At 52.6% G+C, this 12814-nt stretch overlaps 1 protein-coding gene across 3 annotated transcripts in view; it reads right to left on the reverse strand.

Moving 5' to 3' along the window:
• The window catches only part of ALG9 (ALG9 alpha-1,2-mannosyltransferase), a 38855-nt gene that overhangs the window by 9130 nt on the left and 16911 nt on the right, over positions 1–12814 (reverse strand). For all 3 annotated transcript variants that reach the window (XM_019490155.2, XM_006271358.4, XM_059719862.1), the window contains exons 12-14: positions 12405–12552; positions 11942–12071; positions 3508–3638 (exon numbers count right to left, since the gene is read on the reverse strand). In XM_019490155.2, the coding sequence (XP_019345700.2) occupies positions 3508–3638; positions 11942–12071; positions 12405–12552 (409 nt within the window). The remainder of the gene's footprint in view (positions 1–3507; positions 3639–11941; positions 12072–12404; positions 12553–12814) is intronic.

Genomic DNA, 12814 nt, shown 5'->3' on the forward strand with positions numbered 1-12814 from the left:
CCTGTCGGAGAGATCTGCAGCCTTCTGTTAGCAATTAGCTCAGCAGTCAGCTGGTGATTGATTGCAACACTCCTGCTCTGCTCTTCCCTGGGGAACTGTCAGAGGCGGCTTATCTTATACAAAGAGCAATTATATCACATTCCAAAAAACCCCAAACTGCCTTATCTTGGAGATGGTGCAACCTGTCCAGTTAGGTCTTGCACTGCCCCCCACCCTGCCTGCTCAGGCCCCCAAGTGGTGTGGATTGCTGGGACTGCCATAATGGTCAGGGCAGGGCTCGTTGTTGTGTTTGTGTGTGTGTGTGTGTGTGTGTGTGTGTGTGTGTGCGTGTGTGTGTGTGTGTGCGCGCGCACAGCACCTGGCACAGGGGGCCACTCTCTGCAATACAAACAACAGTTTAAAGGGAGAAAAGGCATTTATCTTCCCCATGAGGGAGGGAAGGATTACTAGGCAGGGAACTGAGGCATGGAGCATCTAAGTGACACACCCCAAGGCAGGCAGGAAGTCTGGGGCTAAGCAAGGACTCAAACCCGGGCCTCCCAAGCTAGCTTCCTCTTGCCTGGTCCCTTCTTCCACTACAACCCTGACACGTGGGAAAGCTGAGGCAGCAGCAGACCAAAGAGGGCACCCGGGAGAGCATCTCCTAAGGGGGAGGGCACTATGGGCTGGGCAGCCCAAAGGATTCTTGCCTCTAAGGAAGCATGAAGGGGTTTCAGACACAAATAACTGGTTTGCTTTGCAGAGAGGGAAGAGAATAGAGCAGATAAGGGCTCACAGGCCACATTCATCACCCCCTGTGAGCCAGGGTTTGCAGCGGACATGCAGCTCAGACTTGACCCAAGCTCTGTCCTTGGCTGCAGGCGTCTCCCCCTTAGACTGAGTGGTGACCTTGCTGTACCGGGGGCTCTGTCACTCGGAGGTGCCTGTGGAGGCTTCAGACCTTCCCCATTACCGACGAGCGTGTGATTCATTCTGGGGGGCCAGTGATCGAGGTGGGCCTGCCTGCTGCTGCCTACCCATGCCCCTGAAGGAGAGCTGCCCTGTACGAATACAGGCCCATGCCCCACTTCATCTGCACCCTCCCCTCTGGCCGGAGCCCACGGCAGCCCTGCACCCACTGCTTTGGTGGCCTGGCAGCGTGGTGTGGCACATCTCGAACCCTGCCAGTGATCAAGGTGCACGGCAAGCATGCAAATCAGACCTGCTGCTATGGCAACCTGGCCTGCTCCACCATGAAGGCACCGCAGCTCCTTCCTGCTCACGCTGGGAGGTGCTGATAGGGAGCAGCACAGAGAATGTCAATGCACACGAGCCCGAGGAGGAGGAAGGAGGCTGCCCAGAGAAGCAAGCAGGGCCGAGAGGCTGGCTGGCTGCATGCTCCCATCTCCTCCTCAACGCAACGAGCTCTATAGAGGCCACATGGTCCTTTGTTAAAGGGTCAGGGATGCTAGAAAAAAAATGCCCCCTTTCCCATCCTGCTTTCCTGTTGGGCAGTTTTGCAACTCAAGAACAGACTGCCCTGTTCTCCCCGTTATATCTCATCGTGTGCCTGAGATTGATGCCCCGTGGTTCCCACGACCTCCCTGGGGCTGCCCTTCCCCGGGAATATCACAAGCAGCTGCATGATCAAGAGATGGTACCACGACTATGACTGCCACCCCCAGTGGAAGCAGCCCCCTGCCCTCGCCCTGGGCATTGGCTAGAAGAGAGGAGCTGTAAGCACATACGCACCATGTCCATCACAGAGCCTCTTGTGAGTCTGATGCACAGAGGGCTCGGCTGGGGGGAAGGTGAAAGCAGAGGGCTGGCGGGTTCGGGCGGTGGCTGGCTGGAGAGGAGGGAGCCGCTTTTTGCTGGGAGCAGGGAAACAGCAACAGCTTGACCTGCCCTGGTTCCCAACAAGAAGAGCAGCTGGCTGAGCAGAGCTGGCGTGCTCCTGTCTCCAGCTGATGGACTCCAGGGCTGCGGCTGTCACCGGCAAATGAGTGCCAGGCAGGGAAGAGGCACATTTCACTTGCCTTGAAAAGGGTCTGTCTGCCCTATCCAAGAAGGAAGGATTTGACTGCTGGCTTTGTCCGAGTGAGCGGCGCCAGTCATGGGTCAGAGCAAGCATTGAGTCCTTCGGGCCCTTACTTGACAGGCTTTATAGTGTGCGGCGGAGTTCAAGCCTTTGCAGAGTGCTCCCAACAGCTGCCAGCCCCCAACTGAGGGCAGGAGGAAGTGCTCTGATTGGCATCTGCTTATTCTGTGACTGCACCAAAATAAGCATCTCCCTTTGGAGATCAGCAGAAAGATGGAACAAATACTGGCAAAACCCCCCCCCTGCAACGCACCATAGGGCAGGCAGTGTGATGCTCACGTACAACACCGAGTACAGCAGGTCCTGAGCTCAGCTGAGGCCTCTGATGCTGCAACAAACAGCAGTCACAAAAAGCCCAGTGCTGCAGAGATGCCTGTGACAAGCACAGCCCTAAAGTGATCATTCTCTTCCTTTACTTCCACTGCACAGCCTGATGTGATAGGGCTCACCCCAGAAAGTACTCTCAACTAATAATATCCTGGGATATTTATTTGGGTCTAGGTCCAGCACCTCTCACCAACTTCACAAGACTTTAGAGTGGGCCAAAAAAAGTTTACCTGCCCAGTGGAGAAAAAAGCAAGATAGAACAGCTCTCAATCACCTAGCAAGGTCTATGCAAGCAGGGAGGTGGCCAGTGCAGGGAAGAAGAGGGAAGCAAGACAAGTTATGTGGAAGACTCCAGCACTGATGCATCAGTGAGGCAGATGCAGCTCACAAAATACCTTGCCAAGAAGCCAAGCAAAACTGCTTCTCTCAGCTGGCCAGGAAGGCAGGGGTGGCAGTGGGATATGCACTTTAGCATAGTTTCCTGTCACTCGAGTCTTTGCATTAGTTTTTGGAAAACCTCAGTTAATCTTATACCCTGTGCTGAAACCTGTCTTGCTGGAGCATGCTCAGATAGGGGCAAGGGAGGTGCAGAATTGGGGGGCTCTTTTTGAGGCTCTTAGACAACTTCTTTCTCCCTAGCATGACAGCCACCCTACAACAGCTGTAAAATCCAGAGCTGGGGGCAACAACCCAGGCATGGTTGTGTTTATGCTATTTCAAACTCTGCAAAACAGCATGGTATTTGAGGAGCATTCATTTCTTTTCTTCCCAACAACTTTACCCCTTCTGGGTCAAAGAACAAAATCTGACTTCATCCAAAGGTGTACAGGGACCTTGCCCTTTCAGGTTCAGTTTTACCCCTCTGGGGAGTTTCACTGCATAGAACAATGCTGGCTAAGAGCGTTAAAGTCTACTAGCGTGATGTGTACCAACCTGTGCCCAGAAAGGGGCCTGTCAGAAAAGGAGCATCTTAAGTTCACAGCAGCTCTTGTACCTCCCCTCTCAGGACATGGCCAAAGTCCTTTCATAGGCAGGAGTTCAAACAAAATGAGCCTCCACCCCCAGGCTGGCCTCCCTTCCCAAGCATGTACAGAGCTTACCTGGAAGCATCTAGGAAGGGTTTGTAGGCGATGGTGACCCACTCTTCCTTGTTGGAGGAGTATCTTGGTTCCCTTAGTGTCTCGGTGGCTGCATCCAAGTCCACCAGGTAATGGCACTTGGAGATGTCAATCTGCAGAGAGAAAGGACACCTTGCTCTTTATGTGCTATGAGGCATCCCTCTCTTCCTGGTCAGGACCGGTGTGGGACGCAGACCCAATTGCTCCCTGTTGCCCCAGAAGTGGCTGCACTGAGCAGTAGATGAAATGCTCCTGAAAAAAACCTGGTCAAGTGTTTTGGATACTTGCAGGTGGAAGGCTCTGTAAGACACTCTTACTGCTACTGCTTCCACAGCAGCTTCTGCAAAGCACCTCCACAACTGGTATCATGGATGACGGCTAACGAAGCTGAACACCTCCCCTCCAGTGCTCTTATTATGGTAACACAGCTTAAGGCAAGCAATGGAGCTCAAGGCAGCACGCCCCACAACTGGGAAGAGCTCAGAGGAACACGTGGGCAGAGGAACCTTCCTGGAAGCCAGAGGAATTCTAGCAATGAAATCCAGGAAGGACCCCGACTCGGCACTTGCTTCTCACCGCCCTTTACTGTTTGTACTGCGGTAGAGTCCACAGGACCAGGGCACAGGGATAAGCGGCATTACGCTGGTGTAAGGACAGGACAGGCAGCACAAGCCTATGAAACCAGAGTAACCTTGCTGCATCTGGTGAGGAATTCCTGTGGCAGGATCAGGGGGTCTCTGCTAGCGTGCCATCATCTTAGATTTTGCCTCGCTGTGTCCAACCTGGGGGGCCTGTTTACTAAATACTGCCTGTTCCCCCATACTGCTGAGTGGCGAGTCTGCCCATGCCCAAAGGCCTGATCAGCAACACTGTGCTAGGTGCTGCACAAATTTAAAGGACAACAAAGACCCTTTCTTGAGAGGCAAACAGTCTGGGCTTGATGTGATACCTAGTGACGGTAAAAGAAAGCTTCCTGCTGCACTTGACAGGCTCTGGAACAGGCTGCAGGGGAGCCCAAGACCCACCCCAGCGCCACACACTAACAACACATCTTGCACTGAGGCTGCTGCTCTCCATCGCGGCATGCTCTGGTATCCTGCATGCTCTGGTATCTAGCTGTCATGATCAACAGGTGGGGCAGAGCCATGTTTCACAGGAGCTGAAGCCTGACCACGTAGCCACTCTTTCCTGTCTGTTCTAGCAGCCTGCAAGCAGGGCAGGGGCCTCCAATCTGTCCTCCAAGGACAGGAAATGCTTGGTGGGCTGACGTCAAGTCCAAATTCCTTACTGTAGAGTGCTCTAACCCACCCCTCCATCCCCTCTGGCCATTCTTTCTCTTCAATTTGAAGACAAAAACATTTCCAAAGTTAAAGCAGCCACTCCAAATTTGCTCACCTGTGCTGTCCAGCCAACACCACTCAGCAACTGCAAAAGTCAATGCAGCATTATTGACTTGAGGACACGGTACATGGGGTCATTAGTACCTGATGTCAGGAATCTCCTGACTTTGGGGAGTGTTGGATTGCCCAGCTTTAACAGGTCTGCAGTTCCTGACACCAGATCTTGTTTGTCCCTAGTCAGCTTCCTTCACTGCCCTTCCCTGGCTCCAAGTCTCAGGGGGCAGAGTCTAACCGATTATTGCAATTATACAGGAAGTCTACGAATATTTTGGATATTTCTTAAAGCGCCAGCTCCTGGAGTCAGGAGGCTGCGAGAGTCTCAGCGTGGGAACCTGGCTCCAAAGAACCCTGAAGGCTCAGAACCTGGATGACAGATACAAAGGAGGCAACCCCTTACCAAATCTCAGGGATGTTAAGCTATTCTCATGCAGTTTTAATGTTCCTTGCTGGCACAGTGCATCAGGGTACCACTCCTAGTCTGCTCTCCCATAGAGGCCCGTCTAGTTTTCATACATCCAGGCTTTGCCTCCCAATCGATTACGTGCTCTCCCTAACCCATCGCCAGCCTTGAATCACATGACACCCATGCTAATCCACTGGCATGTTTAGCTGCAGACTGCCAGTGCTGAACTGGATTTACAGGAGCAATAAGTATGGCCTCTGGCAAGATACCTGGGAGCCTGAAATGACAGGGGGTCATGCCTGAATACCGCCGCCCTGCGGCACTGTTGACTCTCATCCCCTTATCGCTTCTGCAGAGATCCCACCGCACTTCCAGGGCCACGGCATCTCTGCAGGCAGGCCTTTATCAGCTGTCAGTGACGCAGGCAGCTGCTGTGCCCTGACACATGTTTGGCAACACACGGCTGAGTTATGAAAACGTATTTGAGGAAGCAGCACAACCCAAGGGAGCTACGTGTGTGACCTCCCAGGCAGTGTCCTCAGGAGACTCTGGTTATGCAATGTCCCCCTTCCTGCTAGGAGACCGGTGGGTTGTGCTATTAGCTGGCATGCTGCTGCCACCGCCTCCCTTGCTGGACACTCCTACAGGACTATGCTAGCTGCCGTGGGCAGAAAAGGCACGGCCAAGGCAAACAGAAGTGGCCAGCTACCGAGAGGTCTTTAGCTCCTATTGTGACGAGCTTCCTTTGAGGAATAAGCATAACAGAGTAGGCGAGGGATGGGATACGCCCTGCAGAAAGCACAATCTAATGGGACAACAATCTGGTGGTGGAGGCAGGTGACCAGAAGTCAGGACTGGTGGGATGTGGCTCTAGGAGGGACTGGGATGTGGCAGGAAATTTCAAAAGGGACCAAGTGATTTAGGAGCATAAGTCACATTTTTGAAAGCCCAGATGCACTCCAGAGCCTCATTCACACACTCCTGCGAGCAGGGTCACTTCCCTCCTGCCAAAGCCCAGCGACCTGCATTAGCAGCAGCACCGTTCTGCTGCTGTGACTGTGTCTATGTTAGAGGGGCTTTTCCTGGCACGGGGCTCACAGCTCATTGCGCTCCAGACGGACCGAGCTGGGCCGGCAGCGGCGGATAGCATATCACCGAGAGGGACACAGGTTCTCAGCTGTCGAAGGCACCCGTGAGAACAGGACCTTGGGCGCTTTTTGAAAAAAGGAACTGCTGGAGTCTGTGCCAGGCTCTGTGTGACCTTAGGATGTCATGCCTCTGCATGCTCCAGTTTGCTCATCTGTCAAAGGGTACAGCAACTGCCCCCTCTCCCTAAAGTGCTGCTAGATTTTAATTCAGCTTCACAAAGTGCTTTGAGATCCTTGATGCTACGGAGAGGGTAACAACCTGCAACAGTGGCTGCATGTCCCCTGCAAAGATAGGAGGGCACTAATAACATGTACTTAGATTAAAAATATTCAAAGGCCATTCTCAACGCAGGCAGAACACTGCTCTGATCAATACATCACCGTGCTACAGTGCCCAGATACCTGGGGCCTGCTCCCAGGCTGGGGTGTGACCACAGAGGGGAAAGACACGCAAAGATATTCAGGGAAAAGGCCCCAAGAAGTTCCAGCCTAGAACAGCGCTGACTCCATTGCACTTTGCTGCCGTCACCCATCCAAACAGTGACGGGGGAAATATCGGAGTGCGGCTCCCTCGCTCCAGTTAATCTGGGCATGATTAGCTCAGCAAACAGCAATGAAAGTGAGGAGCAGCTGACTCCTCCTGAAGACCTTGCTGCATCAGAGCCTGTGCTTGGACTCGCCCAGCTAGACACATGGGAGAAAGAAGCAGTCTGTCTCTCTCTTCCCTGACCCTACACCACCACTAAAGACAACTGCCATCAAGACATAGATAACGTTCTTGGGGGGAGAAAGTGCCATGGAGACTCCACGGCAGAGAGGTGGATTTGGGCTGGGTGAAATGCCTTCCAGAATTTGTCTTCTTGTACAATGTGTCACAGGCCTTTGCCCAAAGTGAATCACCGTTCTGAATGATCAGCTAGGGCAGGATGGCACTGGGGCACCATGGTCACAGCTGTGATGCTGGCAATGGCAGGAAATGTTCCTCGACGGAGGGCAGCAGGCTCCTGTTCATCCTTCACTGTCCCTGCCCAGATTCCACCCCGTAACCTCATCTCCATCCTGCAGCTGCTTCCCTTAGCATGAGCTATGGGATTTGTGATCAGGCTCCTTAGCCAGAGATGCCCACGGGATCCTGGGCATGGTGACTGGAGGAGGTGGATGCAGCACAATCTGAGCTGTCAAGCCTGGGGGTGGGATGGAGAAGGAAGATCAAAAACCCCACCAATGGAGGAGGTGACTTAGAGGGAGGTTTTGAGGAAGACCCTGCGGCAAAGAACCAGGGAAGCAGGGGGAGGACGACCAAAGGATCGTCGGTGGGAAGGGACCTTGAGAGTCACCTGGCCCAGCCCCGCAGGACTGCCATTTCTAAACCATCCCTGACTAATGCTTAGGTTAGCCCACCAGATGCCCCATCTCAGCCACCTCGGTGGGACTTACAAAGCTAAGCGCCTTGCTGAGATGGGCCTCACTGGGAAGAAGGAAGCGGCAGCACAAAGGCTGGGTGGTTCTGTGTCCCCTCAGCATCACTGCACCCAGCACCACACGGACAGAGGTCCAGCAGCACCACAAAGGGGTAACACCCCTCTAGTGACAACTTCTCCAATTAAAAGCAGAATGAAACAGGCAGCAGGGGGGCTCCCAAACAAGCAGGCAGGAGTCTGTCCAGCTCAGGAAAACACCAAAGGGCTAAGTTATATCAGACTAAAGAGAAAGGAGCAAGCACCGTCTGAGCCAGAAGACTGTTCCATCATGGGGGCTTCATGGTGAAGTGGAAGTGCTGCAAGCTGCTTTGTTCACCCAGTCAAAGCTGAGATCCTGTGCACAGTGTGTGCAAGAGCCGCTCCTTCCTGCATACGCTTCATTGCAGGCAGCAGAAACCCTGGCAAACAGGGACCCCTCTCTCAGCATTACTCCACAAGCTGCTTCCCCCCAGGCTCCCTGCAGTAGAGCGCTGTGTCGCTATTGTGTGTTGTAAACATCCCTCAGTGTGTTCAGAGTCACTCTCCGCATCTACGGCGGGCTCTGCTAGAAACTGCTGAAAACACTTTGGTGAAGGGGAGCCCAGATGGCTCCTCGGTGTTGCACTGGAGCAGCGGGTGAAAGGTTATGGCCGTGAGCTCAGCTGAGCAGAACGTGGCAGAAAGAAAAGCCACGGGAGAGTTGTGCATTTTCGGGATATCTGGTCTGTAAGTCATGCGCTTTCTCAGAGCCTCTGCAAGCTCCTGTGCTAGCTCCCCAGATCCAACAGTCTCTTCTGTCCTCAGTGCTTCCTTGATAGGACTGAAGCTTCCAGTACAAAGATTTCTCTGCCATACGATACATTCTCCCATTCCTAAAGTGAAGCTGAAGTGAAGGGTGACACTCACCCTGGGGTGGGGCCAGCATAGGGCTTGGCATCCTGTTTTAGGGTTTCTGGAGGCTGTAAGTTGTGTGTGGGCCCTGAAGCAGCCCTGGGTGCAGGGAAAGGTTTCACCAAAGTGCCCAGAGCAGGGTGCAGTCCCAAATGCACAAGCCCCTCCTGCAGCCTTTCTCGCCCTGGTGCAGCTGCTGTGTGACGTGGTACCGGAGAAGGCGCCTGACCACATCCTGTGGAGCAGTGTGTGCTCAATGGGCAGAATGCCGGGTACAGCCCACCGCTCAGGGCTGCAATGGCTCTGCTCTGTGCTGGCAACTGGACAGAAATGGGGGCCAGCAGTCTGCCCATGCTGTGCGCCCACTTGCTCCGTCACAGCCCAGTTAAAGCACGTCTCGCAGAGACCCTGTCCAAACACCCCTCGTTTCTGAGATGTTTTCTCGAGCTAGAAGAGCTTGCGGGTCACTGATCTGCTTTGGGACATGGCCAGGGAGGAGCCTGGGAAAGAAGGAGGAACAACAATGCAAACCAAAATCAATCTTCTCCAAAGTCGGGGACTTCAAGCAAAATTTCATGCTGTTAGACCCAGTGTGTGGTACCTGTTGAACCTTGTAAGGGACAGTACCTTTCCTCTCCAACATCGCCCTGTCTGCGAGAGGGACACTGGATCCAATGGAACAATGGGTCTGAGTTAAGTGTTCCTTAGCGTGAGTAACAGATGCAGAATTAAACCCTTAGTGCCAGGATCGTTTGCAAGACAGGATGGCTAAATCCTGATTTTTCCCAGCGTCCCACAACAACTGGATCCGTGAGATTTATTCAGTGCTTCCCAAGCAGTTTACAGCCAGCTTCAGCAGAGCTGCCTGCGGCTCAGAGTCCCATTGCCACATGTGACCTCTCGCCTTTAAATTAACAACAGGCTCACACCGTTTCGCTTTACTTCCTCTGCAAGGTCCTGGCTGCTCCTTCCAGCACTTGCTGGCAGCCTCTGGAACAGGGTAGGTTCCAATGCCTTGCAGCTCATTTTGCTCTGCAGGAGGCACTGTTCTCCTGGTATTATTAGCAGCTCCGAATCAAGGGGTACTTAAGAAAACCCCACTTAAAATTTACATCGAGTCGCTAATTCCTGTATTTCTCAAACTGACTGCAGGGACTAAATCTGTCCTGGTCCCTCTGGCTTGCAGAAGAAATAACAAAATTGTAGGGTGACATTAAGAGACAACCATGAAACAAAACTGTGCCTGGTTTCATTAGTCACAGGCTGTGCCCCAGCCAGCTGTCTGCGCTAAAAATATGCCACCGTTAAAGCTTTCCTAAATGACATGCACTGCGGAAGACAGCTCCTCTCAGGTGGGAATCCACCTCCTGCCCGTGTCCCAGAGCTGCGTAATGGGGCTCAAAATAGCTGCCCCCTGGTCCTACAGAAAAGCCCCTGCCTTGGTTGGTCCCCACTCGGTTTCTTCCCGTGCTAGCGGAGAGCCCGAGTCTCCAACACCCAATGATAAATACACTGCCAAGGGTGTCTTGCCAAGGCAGGGGCCTCGGGAGGGTGCAAGTGGGCCTCTGTCCATTGGTTTCCATGAGCCATGCTGCTTTACAACAGCTAAGGATCTGGTGTGTGGTGTCGAGTGCCTCCTACATACTGCAGAGACCCTTCAAGGGGCTGGCAGAAGAAGAAGAAAGGCACTGGCTAGTGTGCGGCTGTTCGTCTTAGTCACCTGCTCAGATGACAAAGAGAGGAAGGGCCAACGATTTACAACCACAGCCCAGCACTCGGGTTCAATTCTACTGATGCCAGAGCAAGTCACTTACAGCCAGGTCCAAAAAAAAAAAAAGGATTATGCTGAATTTCAATCTGAATGAATCAGCTACAAGAACTCTAGCCCCGCTGGGGTTGGACTGGCTGGAGGGGAGGGTGAAAGAGTCACCAGAAAACTGACCTGGGTGCCTCAAGTTCCCAGGCTGCAGGTGAGATCTGCCGCCAGCTTGGCTAAGGTGAACATCTCAGTGCCGGCCTCGGGTCCCAGGGCACTGAGGATTCACGTGCTAGGCAGCTCTCCGAAAGGCCTGGTTTGCTCGGAGCATGCCTAACACAAGCTAACGGGATTGAGTTCAGCACAACCACTTCCAAACCGCAGCCTGGGTTGTAGCTTCCGCTCCGGGGCCTGCTCAGGTATTCTGGTCAATGCCGGCAGCAGGACTCCTCTCCCAGATCCCCCTCAAGGGAGTAGTACCACGTGTCTGTTTGCTAAAGCCAGATCCTTGCAAACACACCAACTAAAAGCTCTCCAGCTAACACTACAAATAGAGTGTGCACACTACGGCCCAAGCAGCAATACAGAATCCTACGCGAGATCTGACTAGAGCATGTTTCCGCGTGAATTCAGCGGTCTAAGCTGTGAATCCAAAGAGTCCTTGTAGAAGAAAAAAGGAGGGGGGAGGGAGAGGGCTCGCAGAAAACTGCTTCCCAACTCTGACATTTAATCTGCTACATAATTCTACAGCAGGCAAGCTGGCAAAGGGAAAAAGTGGTATTTTTGGTGCGGTAACACCAGACAACCTGGAAAAGAAACAAACGTACCACATTGATATATGTTATCTCAACAAATTCCCTTCGAAATGAATGGTGTCCGTGTCTCAAATGGCTTCAGGTAAAGCTCCTGTTAGCTCTGTGACAAACACCTTAGACATTGTTATTTACTTACTTTTAAAAGAAAGGAACGTGCAAAGGAAAAGTCTCCGTACTCCTCAGTGAACATTTTGTGTGGGGGATTTCAAATGACTTGAGTTAGCTCAGCTCAGTTCCCTGGGATCACAGAAAACAACAGCACATTGATTCAGAAACTAAAACTACCAGGAAGGTTTTTTGTTTGTTTTTTTTAAATCACTTCAAATAAGAGAGATGAAATGCAGCCAGGATTTGGGCACCCACACAACCTGATCCTGCCTCGAGATGCAGCCAAATGCCACTGTAAGCCTTTTTGGTTCTCTCTTTGTGCAGCACCAGACACACTGGATCCAGGTTCCCAGCTAGGGGCCCTCAGTGCTGCACTGACCCTAATAAATAAAGGCGATGATAAGGAAAGGAAAAGAAAGCTCAAACAGTCCTTACGTATCTGGATGGCTCTTCTCTGTTTTGGTCGTTCATGTCTGTGGGAATGATCCGTGTGGCCACTGGTCCCTTGGCAAATGGTTTTGGTAACTGGCCCCTGAACTCTGATGGGATGAACTGGAGCTGCCAACTGCAGGAAAGAGGAGGGGGGAAATCTGGAATGAAACTGTAGGAGCCACCAGCGGGTGGGACTGAGAAAACAAAAAAGCACAATTTAGCAGCAATCTACTCTCAAGAGAAAAGCAGGAAGGCATGCACATAAATGGAGATCCCCAAATTCACAGGGGTTTCCGGACAATATAATGTAGCCCTTTGTTCGCCAAGACAAATGTCTAGGGCCCAGTGAATCTATCAGAACGCAAGGGAACATACCAGGAGGTCACTCTTGGAAATTTTACTTACAAGATGCACTCGTGCATTAGCACCTCATTAATTAGGTCCTGAGGGGGGAAGAGCAACTCACTTGTCTGGCAGGAGAAAGCTGCTGGGAAATCGGTACCACTCCTTGCCCACGCAGACATGAGTCGGCCTCCCCTCTGGCACTGTGTGAATGGTCGGGTCAGTGGCAATTCGGTGAAACTCCGGATACAGGTCCAGAGGCCCATGGTAGCCTACAGGGGAGAAAAGCTGTCAGTAAGACTCAAGAGGTGGGCAGTACTTTCATGGCTTACTTGTAGCCTAGCGTCCAGACAGACCTCTATGATTATTTGGGGTCCCCACCCTCAGCTCATGGAGCAGCTGGCGAAACGGTACCACCACTTGGTAGCAGGCACCGTTAACACAAACTCCAACCCATGTAAGACATCAAAGCAGGGCCTCCTTCAACATCACCTGGATTTTCCCCAAATGCACCCAAAATCACAAGCACTCCAG

Source organism: Alligator mississippiensis, chromosome 16 (assembly GCF_030867095.1).
Source record: "Alligator mississippiensis isolate rAllMis1 chromosome 16, rAllMis1, whole genome shotgun sequence".
Lineage (NCBI taxonomy): Eukaryota > Metazoa > Chordata > Crocodylia > Alligatoridae > Alligator > Alligator mississippiensis.